General features: G+C 37.6%; 1 protein-coding gene across 3 annotated transcripts in view; it reads right to left on the bottom strand.

The window, feature by feature from the left end:
• Positions 1-7,695, bottom strand: part of SYTL5 (synaptotagmin like 5) — a 407,166-nt gene extending 399,471 nt beyond the window's left edge. For all 3 annotated transcript variants that reach the window (XM_053706464.1, XM_053706465.1, XM_053706466.1), the window contains exons 1-2: positions 7,587-7,695; positions 6,139-6,522 (exon numbers count right to left, since the gene is read on the bottom strand). In XM_053706464.1, the coding sequence (XP_053562439.1) occupies positions 6,139-6,257 (119 nt within the window). In that variant the 5' untranslated portion in view covers positions 6,258-6,522; positions 7,587-7,695. The remainder of the gene's footprint in view (positions 1-6,138; positions 6,523-7,586) is intronic.
• Positions 7,696-26,127: the final 18,432 nt, after the last annotated feature.

The raw sequence follows: 26,127 nt of genomic DNA, 5'->3' as shown, positions 1-26,127 counted from the left end.
TAAGAACGCCTCTCTTTTTATCTGGTTTACAGACAATCGTGAAAGAAGAAAAGTTCCCCTTGGGAGAATTTTTTTTAATTCCAGTTGATACCCGTGGGTCATGATTTCCAGTGCCCAGGTGTCCTGAACATCTCTTGCCCAAGCCTGGGCAAAGAAAGAAAGTCTGCCCCCTACTAGATCCGGTCCCAGATTGGGGGCTGCCCCTTCATGCTGTCTTTGTAGCAGCAGCGGGCTTCTTGGGTTGTTTACCCTTGTTCCAAGCCTGGTTGGGTCTCCAGACGGACTTGGCCTGAGCAAAATTCCCTTCCTGCTCTGTGGAGGAAGAGGAAGAAGAGGGTACTCCTTTAAAGTTCTGAAAGGAACGAAAATTATTTTGTTTACTCCTCATCTTAACAGACTTATCCTGAGGTAGAGCGTGACCCTTACCTCCAGTAATGTCAGAAATGATTTCCTTCAACTCAGGCCCGAATAGGGTCTTACCCTTGAAAGGAATAGCCAAGAGCTTTGACTTAGATGACACATCAGCAGACCATGATTTTAACCATAACGCTCTACGTGCTAAAATGGCAAATCATGCATTTTTAGCCGCCAACTTAGCAATTTGAAAGGCGGCATCTGTAATAAAAGAATTAGCAAGCTTGAGAGCCTTAATTCTATCTAAAATATCCTCAAAAGGGGTCTCAATTTTAAGAGACTCTTCTAAGGCATCAAACCAGAAAGCAGCTGCAGTAGTACCTGGAACAATGCAGGCTGTCGGTTGCAAAAGGAAACCCTGATGAATAAATAACTTCTTTAGAAGACCCTCTAATTTTTTATCCATAGGGTCTTTGAAAGCACAGCTGTCCTCAATAGGAATAGTTGTACGCTTAGCCAGGGTCAGGGACAGTTTGCCAAGAGTCCCAAATGGTGTCTGATATGGGATACATTTTCTTAAAGTTAGGGGGAGGAGAGAACGGTATACCCGGTCTGTCCCACTCCTTCTTAATAATATCCAAGATCCTCTTGGGAACCGGAAAAACATCAGTTTAAGTGGGAACTTCCAGATATTTGTCCATTTTACACAATTTCTTTGGTGGTACCATAATAGGGTCACAGTCATCCAGAGTCGCTAAGACCTCCCGCAGTAACAGGCGGAGGTGTTCCAGCTGTCTGAGGTAACACACTTCCCGGTTCCAAAAGTTCTCCCTCAGACAAAAGTTCCCTGACCCCCAACTCAGATCCCTGTGAGGGCACATCGGAAATAGCCAACAAAGCATCCGAGGACTCAGTATTCACATTGATCCCTGTCCTACTGTGTTTACCCTGTAACACTTGTAACTTAGATAATACCTCTGTAAGGGTAGTTGACATAACTGCAGCCATATCCTGCAGAGTAAATGAATTAGATGCGGTTGAGGAACCTGGCGTCGCTTGGGTGGGCGTTAAAGGTTGTGGCACTTGGGGAGATTTTTTTTTTAGTACTAAAAAATTACAAAGAACAGAACAAATTTGCCAAAAATTATTGCAGCATTTGAGAAAAGACTAAATCATCTTTTAAAGAGTCTTTTTATTCTGAAAATAAACTTTAAACAGTGATAACAGCCCCTGCACCTCGCCACAGCTCTGCTGTAGCGCCTACCTGCCCACAGGGTACACAAGATTGACTCAATAACGATCCGGTGACTGAAATTCAACTTTAGGTCCCACCGGAGCAAGTGCCTGCTGCCTTCTAGAGAAATGAAACTGCGCGTCTGAGAGCGCGAAATATGCCCCGCCCATCATGGACGTCGCATCAACAGTCTGTCTAACCACATGGGAAGCAGTTTGTAATAAGCCATGTGGTCCCCTTCACTCACAATTATATCACACATAACTGCAGCCATTCAATATTAAATATATAAGTGTCACAGCTGCCTCTCCCAGTGTCAAGCCCCTTATAAAGATACATAACCGTAGTATCAATATGAATAAAAACAGGAATTTCAGTAACACCCTAATCCATATAGGTCTATTGCTTACCCCTTCCCTTACAGGGAATAATGTCAGCCAGTTCTGATATAACAAGTCTCCTCAGAAATAAAAGACTGAACATACCTCAATGCTGCTTGTAGCATGATACCGGTCTCCACACTGAAGATTTTTCTTGCACTACCTTCAGCAGTTCTGTGGGAACCAGAATGGATCTTAGTAATGTCTGCTAAGATCATCAACCTCAGGGCAGAAAAATTTCTTCATTCCTTAATCCATTTCTCCCTGAGGAAAATAGTACACACCGGTACCATTTAAAAAAAAAAAAATTCTCGATTGAAGAATCTAAAACTAACACCTCACTTTACCTCTTCCTATTACTAACACAGGTAAAGAGAATGACTGGAGGTGGAGGGAAGGGAGGATCTATATATACAGCTCTGCTGTGGTGCTCTTTGCCACTTCCTGTTAGCAGGAGGATAAATCCCACAAGTAAGGATGAAATCCGTGGACTCGTCATATCTTGTAGAAGAAAAATATTTTTAAAATAATTTTATGTTACTGTTTTAGGCAGAAAGAAATGATCAGGGGAGTACAAAGGAAAGTATTCAAAATTAATCTGAAATCGATTTGACAGCACGTGAAATTAACTGCTTGCCAATTTACTTCTATTATCAATTTTGCATTGTTCTCTTGGTATACTTTGTAATCTTAGGTGAGCTCAGGAGAGTGCATGTGCCTTTAGCCATTTGGCAGCAGTGTTTGCAACAATGTCTATAGCAATGTTATACATAGCTGCACACACTGCTGCCATGGAATGCTAAAGACATAGCCATGCTCCTAAGCTCTTATCAGCCTACCTAATGTTTATTGTGATGTAATACATAGTTACAAACACAGCTACAATAGACTGCTAAAGATACATGCACACTCCTAAGCTCCTATCACTCTACCTAGAATTAATCTTCAACAAAAGAAAATAAGAGAACAAAGCCAATTTGATCATACACGTAAACTGGAAAGTTGTTTAAAATTGCACATTTTATCTGCCTCATGAACGTTAAATTATGACTTTCATGTCCCATTAATTAATTTTTATGTGAGCAATGAACATGGATACATATATAAATAAATACTATAGGCTTTTGTGTACCTCTTGGCCAGGCTACTTTACTCAGTTGTCATTCTGTTAGTAAAAGTTCTTGTGTTCTGCTGGGTTTTTTATCAGTAAATCTCTTCCGATGGCCAATTAGGGACAGATATGTAGCAGGATTATACTTTTGAACCCTGCCAGATGTACACTTACAGCAGTATAACATTGTAGAGACAACCAATGTAATATCATAAAGAACAAACCTTATGTCAAACAATAATAAATGAAAATACACGTTATAGAAGATGCCTCCAACATACACTGACTGATCTAACAGACTATCAAGTAGAAGGTGTATTATGCTCACAAATATATAATACTAGTTAGTCAGAATATGACAAAGCAAATCTACACTATATAGCAGAAGAAAAGTTACTGGACAACCTCATTCCCTGATAAGATATGTACAAACAAATACAATACCTCTTAGTAAAACAACATGATGGAAATGCTACCATATAATATATAAGAAGTTGCTATAGCCAAAATAAATACTACAACAGGGCCAAACCACAGGTACATAAAGTAAATACAATAACAATATTGTAAGTCACAGTACGTCAAGGTCCTAGGAGTACATTGACAGTTTACATAGATGTGAATAAAGAAAAATCATTATTAAAATATACCTACAGGGTTGTGTGAATTGTATTGACCGACGCTCGGGACACTAAGTTTTGGACGTCGGGCAGGGAATACTTTTTCTTAACTAGCCAACAAGCAAGCAGTTCTGCAGTCTCACCAAAGAACGGCTGCACATACAAAGCTAGTAAAGGCTTAAAAATAGACTTTATTGCAACTATTAAAACATTTTACATCATCATGATTGGCGCTTACAATTTAAGTGCATAAAATTCCTTGTCTCTTTTCACCGCCCATTAATCCATTAGCTCTTGTTACATGAAAACATCTAAGGGGGCGGTACTTGCTTTTACCTATACTTGTAAACAGTACCACAGACACTATACATTACTAGGCACCAGTAGCCTGAAGCCACACCTCCTCTTATTCTGTTAGTCAACATGAAGCACTTACCAGACCAGTATCTTCTGACCCAGGCAATTTGGTGGCTGCAACTTTCCAGTGTGGTGGCCTACTTTATAAACAGGAAACTGGCAGCAAGGAAGCTCTGCATGGGTTGGACATTGTAGTGTCTACGCATGACAGGTACAACTTCCCTGGGGAGGATCAGAGCAGTTCCAGGTCATGGAAGGGTTTTATTGGTGTAGTTTGTGGTACTGCCTAATAATAAGAGTGCTTTTGCAGACATGTAACCCTCCCTCCAGTCCTTTAAATATTGTCAACATTTTAAGGTCTAAGTGAACATTTCTGAGTAGTGCAACATTTTTATCTTTATTTTTTTTCCAGTAACAAAATTTATATCACAAGATTATTGTAGGTCACTCTGAATCACTATTTCAACCACCAGGTTCCTCTTATTCTTGATTTGCTAAAAAAAAATCTAAGTACATATTTTGTACAATAACCTGAAAAGGTAGTTCTGATTAATATAAAGATACAGACATTCCTGGAAACAATTATGTGTCTGTCTCAAGCTAAAGCTATTTTGGTAAAACAAACAGGTTCAGCTGATTCAACTAAATTAAAAACAGGAAAATTCCTGCTTCTCAGCTCCCTGGGAATTGAGACAAATCAGAACAGGACAACAAGATCTATATGATTTTGAAGAAACAATAGAAATCCAGGCGTTTGCAAACCATACACATCAAAGTAATGTATTACTAAGTGCTGCTACTAATTGTGTCTTCATATTTACTGCAGATTACAACAAATTGTTACCTCCTGACATATATTGTCTGTAAATAGAAGAAGTTGTGATGGTTTGTACAGACAGACCATGGTGAGTGAGGAAAAAAAGTAAAAATAGGAGTTTGTAGTATATAAAAAAGTGACAAAAACCTGTATCAAGCATCTATGTAGAGTTGCTCAAATACATTAAAGGGACTAAAACACAAACATTTTCTTTCATGACTCAGATAGAGCATGCAATTTTAAACAACTTTCTAGTTTACTTCTATTACCAAATTTTTTCGCTCTCTTGGTATCTTTTGTTGAAAAGACGGAGCATAAGCTCAGAAGCATGAACCTGTATAGTACACTATATGGCAGCCGTTTTGCAAAAATACTATCCATTTGCAAGAGCACTAGATGGCAGTACTATTTCCTGATATATCTTCAACAAAGAATACAATGGGAATGAAGCAAATTTGATAATATAAGTTAATTGGAAACGTTTTAAAATTGTATGCTGTCTGGAGCACAAAAGAACATTTTTGGGTTTCATATCCCTTTAAGTTACATACACCATATCATGTAGAACAAAAACTGATTATTATTTTTTTAGTCCATGGTTTAAAATATTCAGAGTGAAAACAATTGTTTACAGTAATTTGAATTTACAAATATAAAAACAAAGAAAATGCAAAGAATGGTGATGATTTTTCCCAGTATGGGCATGGTTAGCTGTTGTCAATCAACATTCTTAACTCAAACACCTTTTTCTTGAAAAGATCTAAATGTGTCCTTTATGAAATTCATAAATACTGCAGTCATAGAAAAGACAGTAAACAAAATTTAAAAAAACAAATTAATATGTCAAACCACTTCAGTTTTAAGGAGATGTTCAATTAAGCCAATTTAATAGTAGTTAGTCAAATTATGCTTAAGCTATAATTCAAAATCACACAGGGAAAAATGGAAAATTATTGGTTTCAGCACTGCCTGAACACAAATTAAAATTTTATTTTTTTTAAAAAAAACTTTTATTAAGTGAATACTAATATTTTATTACATTTGAGAATGTATTTAAACTATAGTATTAACATCTGTGTGACATTCAAATTCCTTTAAAAACATATATAACAGACATTTGCAAAGCCATTTGTAGTAATTCAATGTAATGGTATTTTTGTTTTTTGTTTTTTAAATGGGAAATTATTCAGGTTTACCAAATCAAATATAAATTGCTATATTTGGTTAAAAACAGGAAAATAAGCAAAAAACAAACAAAAACTTACCTTACTCGTTTATCTTCAACTTTCTTTAATTGTTCATCTCTTTGTAATACTCCCAAAATAATTTCCCTCTCCTGATCCAATAGAAAGGACAAGTTAAGTATTTCTGTATTTCTTGACATTGTTAAACAGTGCAGGTTGACATAAGTATAGCAAAATGTGTGATTTCTTCTCCAATTTTGGTCTGTCTGGCACCTTGATAGTCAGTTTCATTCATGTAGGTTCGTGTTCATTAAGTTATTTTCCTATTATAACAAATATTGTATTCCTTGTCAAAGTGTAATGGTGACCTCAATGAGCTTTAAGTAGCTTTTGATTCCTTAGTTTCCCACATTATCTGGTAGGTCCAGAGCCATTTTGAATTCAAAATCTTCATTGTTATCCACTCTTGAAATAAAGAAAAAAATATGAGAGTATTAGAAAAGCAATTCATAACACTAAGACTAGATCAAAAGCCAGCCAACATGGAGAGAATTTGTTAAGGTAATTATTGTACTTTATTGTAATGTAGATGTCTCTCCTTCTCGTTTAGAACCTTCAACAGTGACAAAAATTATTGAGGTACCTGGCAGTACCCTAAGTTACAACGGGCCCTAAGTCACAACAATTATATAACAATTACAACTACTGAATTTTCATTATCGATCTTCTCAACAACAAAAGCAAAAGATTTTGTCAACATTAACATAAAAATTAATATATCAGTTCCTATAGGAAATATGTGGCCTCATTTATTATACATCAATACCCATTACAATGACATTGTAGTCACCAGTTTTGTTTGTTTCATATAAAAGAGAGCGTTTTAAAATGTATTTCATTCTTTGAAATATGTTTTGTGCTTTTTTATAATTTCATGCTCCTGACCTGAATAAATTAATGTTTTCAAGTCACACTTGTATAGGGTTGCCAGCTTTTCTGGAAAAAAAATACTGGTCATGTTCATTAGCATAAATAATTATACAGCATAAATCAGGCACTAAAGCTGCTAGCATTTGTTTATAATTATATCCCAGTACACTTAGAATAACTTTTGCCATGATAGTGTCTTTATTTCTATATTTAATCTTTATTTTCAACTTTGACCTGAACCTTAACCCTTAATGACAAGCGGCGTACCCTGTACGTTGCTGGTCTTTCTATGGGGATTGCATTTTAATAGTGCGGTCTGAAAAACCTTAACGACCAGCGACTAACAGGGTACATCAATGGTCATTAAGGGGTTAAAAGTGGTACCCATTTTGGTAAAATACCGCTGAGTGAAAACCCTACACTTGCAGAGGTGTGTCCTAATAAATATATATATACTGTATATATATATATATATATATATATATATATATATATATATATATATATATATATATGTGTGTGTATATAGTGAGAATATGTAATAAAGGGGCATAAACCCCCCCAAAAAATCTTTCATAATTCAGACAGAACATACTTACTTCTATTATCTAGTTTGCAGTGTTCTCTTTGAATTCTTTGTTGAAGAAACAGCAATGCACTACTGGGAGCTAGCTGAACACATTGGATGAGGCAATAACATGAGGCATATATGTGCAGCCACCAATCAGCAGCTCCTGAGTCTACCTAGGTATCCTTTTCAACAAATTATATCAAAAGAACAAAACAAATTAGATAACAGAAGTAAATTGAAAAGTTTTTTTAAAATCACATGCTCTATCTGAATCATGAAAGAAAAAAATGGTTTCATATCCCTTTAATCTTGTAGTATTATTTTCAGCTTAAATGTAAACAGATTTTTTTTTTCATGTAAAATTACATGTAAATGCTTCTCTTGTATATGCATGATAGAACATTTTTGTGTACCATGTCCCTTTAATATATACTAGAAAATAGCACTACACAACAATTGATTAATCTGTCTATTGGTTTTGTGCATGCTTAAAGGGACACTGAACCCAAATTTTTTTCTTTCGTGATTCAGATAGAGCTTGCAATTTTAAGCAACTTTCTAATTTACTCCTATTATAATTTTTTGTTCGTTCTCTTGCTATCTTTATTTGAAAAAGAAGGCATCTAAGCTTTTTGTTTGGTTCAGCACTCTGGACAGCACTTTTTTATTGGTGGATGAATTTACCCACCAATCAGCAAGAACAACCCAGGTTGTTCACCAAAAATGGACCGGCATCTAAACTTAAATTCTTGCATTTCAAATAAAGATACCAAGAGAAAGAAGACAAATTGAAAATAGGAGTAAATTAGAAAGTTGCCTAAAATGTAATGCTCTATCAGAATCCCAAAAGAAAAAATTTGGGTTCAGTGTCCCTTTAAAACCACAGTTTAGTAACAAAAATGAAAACTATTTATTTTCAGTAAAGATGTGTAACTGTACTTTACTGGCAAGGTGTGGTTGCCTAGGAATGTTTTTGTCCGAATATGTGTTTTGTTTGGGGGTTTTCAAGTCACATTGTGAGTACAGTGAAGAGCTGAGGTTACTGAGTAACAGAAATATGCTCAGGTGTGGGTGTTTTTCATCTAATAGGTGTGAGTAAAACTAAAGCATATACTGTCTGTGCCAGGTCTTAATTCAAAGACAAACAGAAAAAGCAGGATTTCGGTCTGTAACTAAATAACACTTCTGCATTTAACACCTTCTATACACCCTAAATATATACCTTTTAACCGCTTGACATCTGAAGTTCCCTGTACTTTGGCTATTAATTTCACACTTCCGAATGGAACTTGATGCCCCTGTTTCCGCGCAAGCCTTCAGGCTCGCCGGAAACAGCATTTATGAGGCAGCGGTCTTAAGACCGCTGCTCCATAACTGGTCCGCCTGCTCTGAGGCTGTGGTCTTCAATCCACCTGATCCTATACGATCGGGCTGATTGACACCCCCTGCAGCGTATCATGTCGGACAGACATTGATAAATTGGCCCCTAAGGGGTTAATTGTTTTAAAGGGACAGCCAAAACTTTTGCTGTGCTATACAAAATTAAAATGGTATAGTAAAACAACTTTGCAATATACTTTTAATATGCTTTTTGCTCCCTTTTCCTGTAATTTAAATGGACAGTAAACACTATGTAATTACAAGACATTTCTGTTGTGCTGCTATAAAATAACATATCATCCAAGTATACATTTTTTTAAAACAAATTAAAATCCTTTTTACTGCAATTGTTTTTCAGGAGCCAAACTCCACCCACCATTTGCCTTATTTGAAAGCCAATCTGAGCTTTAGTCTGTAAACAACAAGACTTTTCCAATTAGGAAAATATATGTAGCAGGGTTAGCCATGAGAAGTCAGCAGGGTGCATTTCAAGTTCGGAGAATTAGAAAATCCACAATTTTCAGATCTAAATTACATGAAAGGAGGCAAAATAAAGAAGTATATTGCAAAGTAGCCTCATTATGCATAACTAAACATTTGTGTCCCATATGACACCAAACAATGGAGATTTTGTTAATACAATGACAATGGAAATAAATTTCTCTAGATGCAAATCCAGATTGTCTCCTTCAAATAAAGAAGGGGTGGGTGAAGTTTGACCATTGGATAAAAATGCAGCAAACAAGATGTTAATTTGTTCTAATTATGTTCAGACTCTGCTGAAATGTTATGTTAACGATATGTTGTAATTACAAAGTGTTTACTGTCCTTTCAACTTTATAAAAATTCTTGTGCACAGTTAGAAATGTATTTAAGTTACAACCTGTTTGCTGGACTGGAGTTAGATGTTATAGTTTAATTTTACATGCATTAGATCCAAATTAATGGTCATTAATATTATTATCGGTTATTTGTAGAGCGCCAACAGATTCTGCAGCACTAATCCATTGTAATGTCTCGGACCTACAGTCATTCATTGTGATGTCAGTCCTACAGTCATCCATTGTGATGTCTCAGGCCTACAGTCATCCATTGTGATGTCTCAGGTCTACAGTCCTCCATTTTGATGTCTCAGGCCTACAGTTATCCATTGTGATGTCTCAGGCCTACACTCACCCATTGTGATGTCTCAGGCCTACACTCACCCATTGTAATGTCTCGGACCTACAGTCATTCATTGTGATGTCAGTCCTACAGTCATCCATTGTGATGTCTCAGGTCTAGAGTCATCCATTTTGATGTCTCAGGCCTACAGTTATCCATTGTGATGTCTCAGGCCTACACTCACCCATTGTGATGTCTCAGGCCTACAGTCATCCATTGTGATGTCTCAGGCCTACAGTCATCGATTGTGATGTCTCAGGCCTACAGTCATCCATTGTAATATATCGGGCCTACAGTCATCCATTGTGATGTCTCAGGCCTACAGTCATCCATTGTAATATATCGGGCCTACAGTCATCCATTGTGATGTCTCAGTCCTACAGTCATCCATTGTGATGTCTCAGGTCTAGAGTCATCCATTTTGATGTCTCAGGCCTACAGTTATCCATTGTGATGTCTCAGGCCTACACTCACCCATTGTGATGTCTCAGGCCTACAGTCACCCATTGTGATGTCTCAGGCCTACAGTCATCGATTGTGATGTCTCAGGCCTACAGTCATCCATTGTAATATATCGGGCCTACAGTCATCCATTGTGATGTCTCAGGCCTACAGTCATCCATTGTAATATATCGGGCCTACAGTCATCCATTGTGATGTCTCAGTCCTACAGTCATCGATTGTGATGTCTCAGTAATTTTTCACCCATTCTTAACCCCCCAATTTAACATACTTGTTTACTTATCTTTTTCCCCAATCAAATGTCTACCTCACTTAGCTCTTAACAATCTTCTTTAATATTTACTTTAATATAAACAATAAAATCTTCATTTTGCTATTTTAACTATATTTAAACATCAACCACATCAACATCCTAACAAGTCAATAAAACCATTTGATTTGTCTATTGAAATGATTATCTTGTAATATGACTATGTTCAAACCTACAGCTATAAACCCAGAAAATATAGAATTTCATCTAGCAGTGTATTGTACTGCAAATGTGAAACATTTGTATACAGGTATATCTCACTTTACAACGCTTTACTTTACAGCGCTTCACTAATACAGCGCTTTGTGGAGCTGAAGTTCAACCTCCAAATATTTTGAAACAGTGCTGTAATCTTCGTGAGATTGCGAGAAAAGCGACTGGCACTATTTTGTTATGCTTAGTTCACTCTGTTTACAGCATTACAGTGCAATCTTTGTCTCAGTGCTATAGTCTGGCAGTATTTATTAAATAATAATTGAATACTGTGCTGTGCTAGTGTTAAACTAAACGAAGCGCTATTGCACACCTAATATACTGTATTTTATTTCAAACATGTTTTCAAGCTTTTAAATACTGGCAAGTGAAAAGAAAGATAAAACCACCTTGTTTCACTTTAAGGCGGTATCCACTTTACAGCGTGGCTCCTGTCCCTAACCCGCTGTATGAGCGGGGTATAACTGTATTAAACTCTTCAGCTAAACAGGCTACTTTTAATTTGTTTGTATGTCGTCTTTGACTCTTTGTGACTAGAGTAATTTTCCTGCCCTGTGTAGAGTGCATGCGATTGCGTGTGTGATCCTTCTTTATATGAGCACTATAATTGGCACTGTTGTTTTTTAGGATATATACATAAAACATAAATATGTACCACTCCATCACTAATATAGAAACACAAAAATGGACTGCATTATAAAACCCGACTAGGTACGCATCCCATGTCACTGCAAAATTCACAGCCCTTGGCACTAATCAACACTCAGTGGCTGAGGCAGTAACCCCAGACAAGCCTAGATGCAAGGCTCATAGGGAAAATGACAACAAAAATATTAACACAACAAGCACATAGCTAGATTAAAAGCAAAATGAAAGTGTTAGTTACGGCATTTGCCCAAATGGTGATAGCCCCAGGACCACATCAAGTTTTCTTCCTCCGTGGGTCCCTGGGTCCCTAACCTACAGCCACATAATGCATGCCTTAACTAAACAGACTGAAATACAAATAAGGGTGACAAAAGACTTTTGTAATTTCCCTATACACATACAACACATGGAAATGGGCTGTACTCTCAAACTGCGAAATGCTTTAACCAACTCTTACTTTTTGTTTAATGTTTAATGTCTATGTTTAAAATGATATGTTTTACAATTATAAAAATATGTCCCTGTGCTCAAACAATATACAGGTGGCCCTTTGTTTACAGTGGGGTTTTGTTACTTGATTACTAAAGAAATTGTTGCAAAAAAAAAAAGAAGTAAAAAATGTATCTAATTATATAATAATGTTAGTCAATTGGAAGTCAGTGAGTTTCATTTCAGATAGCATTTGTTGATTAACAAGCAGATAGCAAAGGATACCAATAGAAGACATACATACATCCTATCTTTCAAACTAGTGTCCATAAATAAAATATTTATATATTTAAAAATGTATCCAGCCACCTTTGCTAACTATATACAAGATAATTCAATTAAAAAAATAATCTATCAATATATGTTTAAAGAGACATTGTACACTAGATTTCTCTCTGCATAAATGTTTTGTAGATGATCCATTTATATAGCCCATCTGGTAGTGTTTTTGTAACAATGTATAGTTTTGCTTATTTATTTATAACATTGTGCTGATTTTCAGACTCCTAACCAAGCCCTACAGTGTCAGATGAATACATATGTTTACAGACTCCTGGTGTGTTCTGTTTATGTGTTATGCAATTTCATATGCAGGGAAGGGGAGGGGGGGGGTTCTGCTCTTATTGTTTCCCCAGCCCCTTTCAGTGGGTGTCCCAGCCAAACGTTATTAACAGTAAGTTTTTTTAAAGGTTTTATACTGGATTTTTAGATCAGTATCTGTGCATAGTCTTCTTTATAGTAGTGTCTATTATACACAGTTCTATGAAAATTGGTGTATACTGTCCCTTTAAATAGGGAGTAATAACAAAAAAAAGCAATACATGTAATGCTAAAAGAAAGTATAAGAGACTGTAACCCAACATGAAGAATACTGTATAGTATAGTTTAAGAAATAATTGCTTTTCAGTTACAGTAATTTAAAAATTGCCACTCAATCACAAAAGCAAAGTCATGAAACCATGGCAACGCTGTACTCCTGCAAAATGAAATATCAGAAATCAAACAGTAAAAAATGAGATAAACAAAACCTTCATTTATTTTATCTTTTAAGTTTATATTTTGAAGGCGTAGCTGCTTTAGGGGTGTAATTTGTTAGCCTCAAAAATAATAATTTGAAAATAACTTGACAGTTTAATGGAATTCTTTCACGGTTTATAAAACTTATACCTTAAACCTTCAAACACGAAGCATTTACTCATCAAGCACACTCTCATAAAAATACAGAAAATGTGTTCATATACTCACCTCCACATTCATCTCCCAGCACAGAAAAGCAAAATTTAAAGGGGCATTAAACATTTTGAGATTATAATATAAAATGTTTAATAAGGCAGAAAAGTCAAAATTAAACTTTCGGTATTCAGACAGAGCATGTAGTTTTAAAAAACTTTCTAAATTCTTCTATTATTAGAAATCTATTGGCTATCTGATCCTGATAATGATTTTTCATTTTCAGGTGAAATGGTCAGCTTGTTTTTCGAGTAGTAACAATCCAAAATGGATTCAGCCACTAAAAGCCCACAGCCATGACCAGGTTTCAACAGAAAAATTAAGTAATTATTATTGGGACAGAAATTGAGAATCCAGCCAATCCTAACATATACAATAGCCCCTTCACAGTACAGTTCTTTTGTTCAGTGCATAAGGGAAATACTCATTTACATGTGTGAGATTAACGTGATCACTGCTAGACAATATGAATACCATTTGTATCTAGGCATGATGGGTATACTGAGAATGTTTGCTCAATGTCTATATTGACACTTTTGATATATTAAAAATATTGGTTTTTTTTCAATATTCACATTTATTGATTAACTGTTTTCCGGGTGGGCGAGATATACTGTACATCTGAAATCAAGAAGAAGACTACAGGTTTCTATTAGAAGTCATCTTCTAAATGGGATTTTAATAGTTCTAACACTGAAAACAATGAAAGAGACCCATTGTAATAGGTTAGACAGGTTTTTAAAAAGCTAACATGCCTTTCATGACCAACCTTTCAAATGAGATTAAGCCTTTAGGGCATATTTATCAAGCTCCATATGGCGAGCCTAAAGATCGCTGCTCCATAACCTGTCCGCCTGCTCTGAGGCGGTGGACAGACATCCCCAGAAATCAACCCGATTGAATACGATCGGCTGATTGACACCCTCTGCTAGCGGCCGATTGGCCGCAAATCTGCAGGGGGTGGCACTGCACCAGCAGTTCACAAGAACTGCTGGTGCAATGATAAATGCATAGAGCATATGCTGTCGGCATTTATCGATGTGCAGCGGACATAATCCGCAATATCGAATCTTGTCCGCTCGCAGATTAATAAATAGGCCCCTTTGTGACCACAAAGTCCACATACATTTGTGACAGTGAACATTCCAGTTCTTGCACCTGCATTACTAAACTCTTACACAAGATTGTGCCTTGGTGACTGGGAGTCAAATAATGTAGCTGCAAAAACTGGAAAATTCACATTTTTATACTTTGCAGGAACAAAGGTTCATTCCACTTTTAACACCCGTTATGAAGACACTTTTACTATAACAGTGAAAATCACAACAATGCAAGTGTAAATTAGAAATAAACAACAGCAAGAGTTAAATCAAAGAAAAAAACCTTATTAAGAGAATAGGGAAAAGTATGCTCTTTCTACACATAAAGTATATATTTTTCCACTTAAAATTTAACTTTTACTAGTTGTAGTTAAAAAGGCAGCAGAAATAGAAGTTGTATCTAGCGTGCCAGAAAAATAGTTACAAACACAACTCTGTAACTGTGACTTGTATAAAGTGCTTCAATGTTGCTGATTTTAGGTTGTTTATCACATATGTGGAGGAGGGGGAAAAATCAATGATAGAAGGTAAATGTAAGAGCCTCTATTTAGGAACTGTGTCCTGTATTTCCCTATATTAGGGTAGATAAGCCACTTTTTTTTTACACTAAATATGCTATATATCCCTTCCCCATCCTTCCCACAATATGCCCCAAATGTTACAACAAATGTTACAACAACAAATAAAAATATCAATTAGTAGATAGTCTGAAATTAACAGAGTGCAGTTAAAATAAACACTAAGCCCCTAACGCGGTCACATTTCACTTAAACGCTACCCCTCTGAGGAAGCATATAAGTGAAACGCGACCGGGTTAGGGGCTTCGTGTTTATTTTAGCTGCACTCTGTTAATTTCAGACTATCTACTTATTGATATTTTTATTTGTTGTTGTATATATACTTTATGTGTAGAAAGAGCATACCTTTCCCTATTCTCTTAATAGGTTTTTTTTCTTTGATTTAAATGTTGTAATATGCTCTAAGCACACTCCCAGCCAGTTACCTCCTCCTATAATATAGACAACATGGTCAGCTGGGAGAAAATAGAATTTTTGCCTTTACCAGCAAATCTGGGATCACTCCCCTTTGTTTTGTTATTAACAGCAAGAGATTGCACCATACCATTTCTAGATGTTGAGGTCCTCCTGATCTCACTTTTCCTGTAAATCCCCTTAGCTGTAGAGGATATAACATACTCAATACATTTACATATGTAAATTAATATACACATATGTAAATGTCTGCCTTGCTCACTACAGACGAACTATACAGTATCGATAAATAGAACTTTAATTAATCAATACCATGTATGTAAATACATCTCTTATATATTACCTGTGGCCATTTCAGAGTGTCTAACACATGTGCTACAAAATAGAATGATTAGAAATTGTTTTTAAATACTTGCAAAGATGTGAAAAGGGCCAGTTCAGGACTTTTTCAAGTGCCATTAAATTATAAATTCAAGTGTAAAATAGGCTTGAAAAAACCTGTTGAAAAGTATTGTGAAAATGAATTGTAATCTTTAAAAACTTTTTGGCTGTTGATGTTAAAAATAGGACTTTTCTGGATAAGGGTGATGAGACTCTATAGCGCCTTCCCCCTCTTTTCTTTCCTCTTTGTATCCATATCTCTCACTTTACGCTTCATCCTTTCCTCAGGATATTCTATTCTGTTTCCCCACAGTTATATAGGTACCCTAATCTCCCTATATTATTTTAAATAGACTTGGATTGGCCAATGGGTGCCCTAAGACAGCACAGTAACAAGGGACAGGGCTGATTGGGGTTAGTGGATATAGACATATAATAATGATGAAGAACGTATTTGGACATAATGTTCTAAATTTATATGTATACCGTGACCAATTTGTAAGTTTAAAGGGACATGAGACCCAATTTTTTTTCCTCTCTCATGATTTAGAAAGAGCATGCGATTTTAAACAACTTTCTAATTTACTTCAATTATTTATTTTGCTTCATTCTCTTGATATCCTTTGCTGAAAAGCATATCTAGATAGGCTCAGAAGCTGCTGATTGGTAGCTGCACATAGATGCCTTGTGTGATTGCCTGTGCCATGTGCATTGCTATTTCTTAAACAAAAGATATCTAAAACATGAAGCAAATTAGATAATAGAAGTAAATTGGAATGATGTTTAAAATTGTATTCTCTACTTGAATCATGAAAGAAAATTTTTGGGTTTAGTGTTCCTTTAAGGTTTGATTTATAGGTTATATTTAAATTATTTTTCTTTGTTCAATTTAAAAATATTTTATTCTGCATTTTGATGTTAAACTAAAAAAAATGAAAATAAAAAACAGGGCTTTTATCAGCTAGTTAAAACCGCGATTGCGGCTCCAGGAAATAGCCCAAAACATGCTATTGTGATTGCATCAAAATGAAAAGTGCTCTTTTCAGGCCAAAAACATGTTGAAATAAAATCAGCCATTAGATTGTGATCAACCACTTGTTTGTTCTCTTAGTATAGTATTCTTTGTTGAAAAGCATAACTAGGTAGGCTCAAAAGCAGCAATGATTGGTAATTGGTGGCTGCATATATATGCCTCTTGTCATTGACTCACCCAATGCATTCAGCTAGCTCCTAGTAGTACATAACTGCTTCTAGGTTTACTCTTCAGCAAAGGATACCAAGGGAAAAAGCAAATTTGATAATAGAAGTAAATTAAAATTTTATTTCAAATGACATACTCTATCTGAATCATAAACCTTTATATTTGACTTTACTGTTTATTTAATTGTATGTAGTAAATAGACGTGAATTTAGATTTACATGAATGTAATACCCCAAACACACTAATTTTGCTTTATTTCTTGCATTTGTTCCAAGACAAAAAATGAGCAGCCCCTTTAACAAATAAATGAAGGAAGAATGATGGTGCAGCAAAAAAATAGTTCCTTAGTTCATGCTGTTAAAAAATGTTACTCTAAAGGCGGGAAAGGGTTCACATGTTTATATTTACACTATTCAATGACTCTATCCAGTAATTTTATTGTCAGTTTATTGATACCTGTGTTAGGCAACAAGTATGTGAGCTTCACTTTTGTTCTTGGCCAATTCTGGCCCCATAAATAAATATTTGTGTATTGATGCTGGCTTGTAGCAGCAACATTGCATTAAACCCAAATTTTTTCTTTCATGATTTAGAAAGAGCATGCAATTTTAAACAACTTTCTATTTTACTTCTATTATCTATTTTGCTTCCTTCTCTTAATATTCTCTGCTGAAAAGAATATCTAGACAGGCTCAGAAGCTGCTGATTGGTGGCTGCACATAGATGCCTCGTGTGATTGGCTCACCCATGTGCATTGCTATTTCTTAAACAAAGGATATCTAAAGAATGAAGCAAATTAGATCATAGAAGTAAATTGGAATGTTGTTAAAAATTGTATTCTCTATCTGAATAATGAAATAAAAAAATTGGGTTTAATGTCCCTTTAAGAATCTTCTCTGCTTCCCTGAAGATGTTTCAGATAATTGGGCTCAGCAGAGAAGGAAGAGACCTAAGTTACAACACAGCAACAATTATTGCTTTATGGGCACTAAATATTTAAGTTTATTTTTCATATTTAAACAACTAATATAATTAAAAAAAAAAAAAACTGTGTATATTATTATGAGGCTAATCATTGCTTTGAATACGCCAGTCTATACAGCATTTGTTTAGCATTTAATGTCCCTTTAATTCCAGTGTACAAGTTCTCATGTAACTGTTTATTGGCGAATCAATGACATCACCAATTAAATGACTTAATAAATTATTAAGGACATCATAAATGCTATCAGTTTATATGTAGAACCATTGTAAATTCTTCCACACCAAACTAAAAAAAAAACATGAATTTATGGACCTCGCTTTGTGTACAGGGGCACAGTCATGCTGGAACAGGAAAGCGCCTTCCCCAAAATATTGCCAAAATTGGAAGCACCCAATTTTCAAAATGTCTTTTTATCTCACAGGTGGGAGTTGCGCGGGTACAGATTTTTGTAAATTTTGAATGGCATTTTTTTCCCAGATATTAGTTTCACAAACAAGTTGTACTAGGCCAATTACATATAAACTTCAAAGGGATAACAGAATTTATGTTTACCTGATAAATTTCTTTCTCCAACGGTGTGTCCGGTCCACGGCTTCATCCTTACTTGTGGGATATTCTCTTCCCCTACAGGAAATGGCAAAGAGAGCACACAGCAAGAGCTGTCCATATAGTCCCCCCTCTGGCTCCGCCCCCCAGTCATTCGACCGACGGTTAGGAGAAAAAGGAGAAACCATAGGGTGCCGTGGTGACTGTAGTGTATAAAGAGAGAAATTTTTCAAACCTGATTAAAAACCAGGGCGGGCCGTGGACCGGACACACCGTTGGAGAAAGAAATTTATCAGGTAAACATAAATTCTGTTTTCTCCAACATTGGTGTGTCCGGTCCACGGCTTCATCCTTACTTGTGGGAACCAATACCAAAGCTTTAGGACACGGATGAAGGGAGGGAGCAAATCAGGTTACCTAAACGGAAGGCACCACGGCTTGCAAAACCTTTCTCCCAAAAACAGCCTCCGAAGAAGCATAAGTATCGAATTTGTAAAATTTGGCAAAAGCCTCGTTCTTGAAGGCCCATGTGGAAGCCACAGCTCTAGTAGAATGAGCTGTAACTCGTTCAGGAGGCTGCCGTCCGGCAGTCTCATAAGCCAATCGGATGATGCTTTTCAGCCAAAAAGAAAGAGAGGTAGCAGTAGCTTTCTGCCCTCTCCTCTTACCAGAATACACGACAAACAAGGATGAAGTTTGTCTGAAATCCTTTGTTGCTTCTAAATAGAATTTCAAAGCACTGACCACATCTAGGTTGTGTAACAAACGTTCCTTCTTCTAAACTGGATTCGGACACAGAGAAGGAACAACAATTTCCTGGTTAATATTCCTGTTGGAAACGACCTTTGGAAGAAAACCAGGCTTGATGCGAAAAACTACCTTATCTGTATGGAATACCAGATAGGGAGAAGTACACTGCAAAGCAGATTATTCAGAAACTCTTCTAGCAGAAGAAATAGCAACCAAAAACAAAACTTTCCAAGATAGTAACTTAATATCTATGGAATGCATGGGTTCAAACGGAACCCCCTGAAGAACTGAAAGAACTAAATTTAGATTCCAAGGAGGAGTCAGAGTTCTGTAAACAGGCTTGATTTTAACTAAAGCCTGTACACACGCCTGTACATCTGGCACAGCTGCCAGACGTTTGTGTAATAAAACAGACAGAGCAGATATCTGTCCCTTTAAGGAACTAGCTGACAACCCTTTATCCAAACCCTCTTGGAGAAAGGAAGTATCCTAGGAATTTTAATTTTACTCCAAGAGAGACCCTTGGATTCACACCAACAGATATATTTTTGCCATATCTTATGGTAAATTTTTCTAGTTACAGGTTTTCTGGCTTGCACCAGAGTGTCTATCACTGAATCCGAAAACCCACGCTTAGATAGAATCAAGCGTTCAATTTACAAGCAGTCAGATGCAGGGAGACTAAATTTGGATGTTCGAATGGACCTTGTACTAGAAGATCCTGTCTCAAAGGTAGCTTCCATGGTGGAGCCGATGACATATTCACCAGGTCTGCATACCAAGTCCTGCGTGGCCATGCAGGAGCTATTAGAATCACCGATGCCTTCTCCTGTTTTATCCTGGCTACAAGCCTGGGAAGGAGAGGAAACGGTGGAAACACATAAGCTAGATTGAACGACCAGGTCGCCACTAATGCATCCACTAGTGTCGCCTTGGGATCCCTGGATCTGGACCCGTATCGAGGAACCTTGGCGTTCTGGCAAGACGCCATCAGATCCATATCTGGAATGCCCCAAAGATGTGTTAACTGGGTAAAAACCTTCGGGTGAAGTTCCCACTCCCCCGGATGGAAAGTCTGACGACTCAAATAATCTGCCTCCCAGTTGTCTACTCCTGGGATGTGAATTGCAGATAGATGGCAGGAGTGATCCTCCGCCCATTTGATGATCTTGGATACCTCCCTCATCGCCAGGGAACTCTTTGTTCCCCCCTGATGTACGCTACAGTCGTCATGTTGTCCGACTGAAATCTGATGACTTTGGCCTCCGCTAGTTGAGGCCATGCCTGGAGCGCATTGAATATCGCTCTCAGTCTAAAAAGTTTATCGGAAGAAGAGACTCTTCCCAAGACCATAGACCCTGAGCTTTCAGAGAGTTCCAGACCGCACCCCAGTCTAAGAGACTGTCGTCGGTCGTGACGAAGATCCACTCTGGACTGCGGAAACTCATTCCCAGAGACAGGTGATCTAGAGTCAACCACCAGCGGAGTGAGTCCCTGGATATCTGGTCTACTTGAATCTGGGGAGACAAGTCTGTATAATCCCCATTCCACTGTTTGAGCATGCACAGTTGTAATGGTCTTAGATGAATTCAAGCAAAAGGAACTATGTCCATTGCTGCAACCATTAATCCTATTACCTCCATGCACTGAGCTATGGAAAGGCTGAGGAATAGAGTGAAGAACTTGACAAGCATCTAGAAGCTTTAATTTTTTGACCTCTGTCAGGAAGATCTTCATTTCTACAGAATCTATTATTGTTCCCAAAAAGGGAACTCTTGTAGACGGGGACAGAGAACTCTTTTCTACGTTCACCTTCCACCCGTGAGATCTGAGAAAGGCTAGAACAATGTCTGTATAAGCCTTTGCTTTGGAAAGAGACGACGCTGAATTAGAATGTCGTCTAGATAAGGTGCTACAGCAATGCCCCTCGGTCTTAGCACCACTAGTAGGGACCCTAGCACCTTTGTGAAAATTCTGAGAGCAGTGGCTAAGCCGAACGGAAGAGCCACGAACTGGTAATGTTTGTCCAGAAAGGCGAACCTCAGGAACTGATAATGATCTTTGTGGATAGGAATATGCAGGTACGCATCCTTTAAGTCCACGGTAGTCATATATTGACCCTCTTGGATTGTTGGCCTGAAAGTTCCCTCTTTTATTGTGAACTACAAACAGGTTTGAGTAAAAAAAAACAGACCTTGTTCCGCTATCGGAACTGGGTGTATCACTCCCATCTTTAATAGGTCTCCTACACAATGTAAGAATGCCTGTCTCTTTATCTGGTCTGAAGATAAGCGAGACATGTGGAACCTTCCCCTTGGAGGAAGTTCCTTGAACTCTAGAAGATACCCCTGAGAGACTATTTCTAGTGCCCAGGGATCCGGAACATCTCTTGCCCAAGCCTGAGCAAAGAGAGAAGTCTGCCCCCTACTAGATCCGGTCCCGGATCGGGGGCTACCCCTTCATGCTGTCTTGGTAGCAGCAGCAGCATTCTTGGCCTGTTTACCCCTGTTCCAGCCTTGCAATGGTTTCCATGCTGGTTTAGGCTGGGAAGCGGTGCCTTCTTGTCTAGAGGCTGCAGAGTTAGGATTTGGTCCGTTCCTGAAATTGCAAAAGGAACGAAAATCAGATTTGTTCTTAGCCTTGAAAGGCTTATCCTGTGGGAGAGCATGGCCCTTACCACCAGTAATGTCTGAAATAATCTCTTTCAATTCCGGCCCAAAAAGGGTCTTACCCTTGAAAGGAATATTAAACAATTTAGTTTTGGACGACACATCCGCCGACCAAGATTTTAGCCAAAGCGCTCTGCGCGCCACAATAGCAAAACCTGAATTTTTCGCCGCTAACTTAAATTGGAAAGCGGCATCCAAAATAAAGGAATTAGCCAACTTTAGTGCGTGAATTCTGTCCATGACTTCATCATATGGAGTCTCCTTTTGGAGTGAATTTTCTAGTTCCTCCTTTTCTCCTTTTGGAGCGAATTTTCTAGTTCCTCCTTTTCTAGAACCAAAAGACACTGCCGTGGTGACAGGAATAATGCACGAAATTGGTTGAAGAAGGAAACCTTGCTGGTACAAATATCTTTTTTAGCAATCCTTCCAATTTTTTTTTTTTTTTTTATCCATAGGATCTTTGAAAGCGCAAGGAATAGTTGTGCGCTTGGCTAGCGTTGAAACTGCCCCCTCAACCTTAGGGGCCGTTTGCCATGCGTCCCTTTTGGGGTCGACAATGGGGAACATTTTCTTGGATATGGCAGGTGGAACAAAAGGTATATCTGGCCTTTCCCACTCCTTAGTCACTATGTCCGCCACCCTCTTGGGTATCGGAAAAGCATCAGCGTGCACTGGGACCTCTAAGAATCTGTCCATTTTGCACAGCTTCTCTGGAATTACCAAAGAATCACAATCATCGAGTGTAGTTAGCACCTCCTTAAGCAGGGCGCGGAGATGTTCTAGCTTAAATTTAAATGCCACGATATCAGGTTCTGCCTGCTGAGAAATTTTCCCTGAATCAGAAATTTCCCCTTCAGACAGACCCTCCTTCACTGCCAATACAGATTGATGTGAGGGCATAACAGATAAGTTATCATCAGCGCCAACTTGCTCATCCTCTGTATTTAAAACTGAGCAATCACGCTTTCTAGGAAATGATGGTAGTTTGGATAATAAATTTGCTATAGAATTATCCATCACAGTAGTTAATTGCTGCATAGTAACAAGCATTGGCGCGCTAGATGTACTAGGTATCGCCTGCGCAGGCAAAACTGGTGTTGACACAGAAGGAAAGGATGAGGAACTATCCCCACTACCTTCATCTTGGGCAATTTTATTAAATGTGACATCACTGTCCTGACTTTGTTTGGACGCCCTGGCACATTTTGCACAAATAGTTAAAGGGGGAACCACCTTGGCCTCTATACACACAGAACATATGCTATCTGAAGGTACAGACATGTTAGACAGAATTTGGCAGGCTAATAATGCAATAAAAACGTTTTTAAACAAAACCGTTACTGTCCCTTTAAATAATAAAAAGGGCACCCTTTATTTCTGCAAGTTTGAAAAACTATGAAGACAATATCTGATTTTTACAAAATTTGCACCCCAGAGTCCTAATGCCTTGAAAATATTGCACACAAAGTTTCAAGACTTTAACCCTTAAAATGAGCAAACCGGAGCTATTTGTTCAAATCAACAATCTTAACACATTACAATCACTGCCACAGCCTTGCTGCGGCTTTTTACCTTCCCTGAGAGTTATTCACCATTGAAATGAACCTTCCTGAGTCCGTTTTTTGAGCCACAGGACCCTTCACATGAAGCTGCATGCACTGCCTTGGAATTAAACTGCGCAACAGAGGCGCGAAAATGGGGCCTCCTTCCTCTGCATACTAGAGTGAAGGGGCCTTTCTGACTGGAATAGTAGTCTAACCAAATGCCAGGTGAAATAAAACGTTCCCAAAAGTGTATTTAACTACACAAAAACACTCTAAATGCCATATAAATATGATATAAATATTGTATAAATCAATCGATTTAGCCCACAATAGTGTCAACCAGTATATAGCCCATTAATAAGCCTTCATTCTGTTATGAGTCTAAGAAAATGGCTTACCGATCCCAAAAAGGGAAAATGACAGTCTTCTAGCATTACTATGTCTTGTTAGAAAATGGACTAGTCATACCTTGAGCAGAAAAGTCTGCAAACTGTTCCCCCCAACTGAAGTTCTCTGGGCTCAACAGTCCTGCGTGGGAACAGCAATTGATTTTAGTTACTGCTGCTAAAATCATACTCCTCTTTAAACAGAACTCTTCATCTTTTTCTGTTTTAGAGTAAATAGTACAAACCGGCACTATTTTAAAATAACAAAGTCTTGATAGAAGAATAAAAAACTACAACTAACACCACATACTCTTTACCATCCCCGTGGAGATGCTACTTGTTCAGAGCGGCAAAGAGAATGACTGGGGGGCGGAGCCAGAGGGGGGACTATATAGACAGCTCTTGCTGTGTGCTCTCTTTGCCATTTCCTGTAGGGGAAGAGAATATCCCACAAGTAAGGATGAAGCCGTGGACCGGACACACCAATGTTGGAGAAATGAAACAGTTCTTTAGTATTTTATATATATGTATTATGGGTAAAGTCCTAGGATTTACCCGGGTAATGCTAGGATTACCCAAGCGGCTGTGGGTAAAGCCCGATGTACTGTAATTCGGCTGTGGGTAAAGCCTGATGTACTGTAATTCCCTCATCTACACATTTTTATTTTTGCCCCACCTATCCTCTGGCATCCACCCTAAGTGAACATTGTGGAATGAGGTTTACAAGGGGGCTTTGCCACTCTTGAACCCCCTAGGTGGAGGCAAAAAAGATAGTGAAGATGGGGGAATTACAGTAAATCGTATATATATTTTTTAATGCGGTGACTCGATCAGTCTGATAGAAATATGTTTCCCCTTAATGTGTTCCAAATGTCTTGTTATACTTACTGCAGAGTATTAAATGTATGGGAAATGGCTCCTACATATTTATTTTTGCATTTAAATAACAGATCTTGCTCATTAAATACATCAGGACATGCTTATAAAATGGGCTGAGCTTACAGATAAAACAGACCTGCTAATGCTATCTATGTATTGCAAAATTCTCAGTGTAGCTACTTTCATTTGTGAGACAAGGGAGCTACCATTATTAATGACATTAATGTTCTACTGTCATTTGAATTTTGCATCAAAAGTTCTTTACTGAGCATGGGCAACAAACTGACAGGACCTAGTGCATGTCTCCTAGCAACCACTTAAGAAGGAAAGTTCATCCTGTGCCTTTCTGTAGAGACCACAAACCCATTGGGGGTCTGTGACAGGAAGTAATGGACACTGCACAAATGACATTAAAAATAAATAAATTAAAGATAAAATCCTTTTAAAATAATGAATAATACATATTTAAATTATTTATATTATGCATAACCCACTGCTTATTGCTTTTCATTAAAACAACTAAACAGACTGTTTTAAGAGTAAAAAAATTAAGTTAATTAAGTCCCATTCCCCATGAATTTCAGCCAATAACTGATTTAACATAGTAAATGCAACTTAAATAGGGACCTGCATGGCACCATGCTTATGTTCACTTACTAAATACAACCCTGGGCCTTTTAAGATCAAACTGTTTATTAGTTTGCTTAAGAGGATGAAACAGGTTGAAGGAATTTAAACTATGTCAAGGCTACTGCTTAAATATTGAAACCATGACCATAAACTTCTATTCATACAAAGATCAAATACATGTTGGCTTACCAGCAAAGAGGTGAGAGATTTATCTCCAGTGAGATATACCTATCAAACTCATCCTATTCTACAGACATTCTACTTAGCGTTACAATAAAGTTAGTTTTCTTAACGAAGAGAAAACTCCTTTTAGGATAAAAAATGGCAAACAATATATTGGGGCATATGTATCAAGCTCTGAACGGAGCTTGATGCCCCGTGTTTCTGGCGAGCCTGCAGGCTCGCCAGAAACAGCAGTTATGAAGCAGCGGTCACAAAGACTGCTGCTCCATAACCTGTCCGCCTGCTCTGAGCAGGCGGACACACATTGCCGCAATTCAACCCGATCGAGTACGATCGGGTTGATTGACACCCCCCTGCTAGCGGCCTATTGGCCGCGAGTCTGCAGGAGGCGGCGTTGCACCAGCAGCTCTTGCGAGTTGCTGGTGCA

The sequence above is a fragment of the Bombina bombina genome, chromosome 3 (genome assembly GCF_027579735.1).
Source record: "Bombina bombina isolate aBomBom1 chromosome 3, aBomBom1.pri, whole genome shotgun sequence".
NCBI classification, from domain to species: Eukaryota; Metazoa; Chordata; class Amphibia; order Anura; family Bombinatoridae; genus Bombina; species Bombina bombina.
This window is presented reverse-complemented; position numbering and strand designations above follow the sequence as displayed.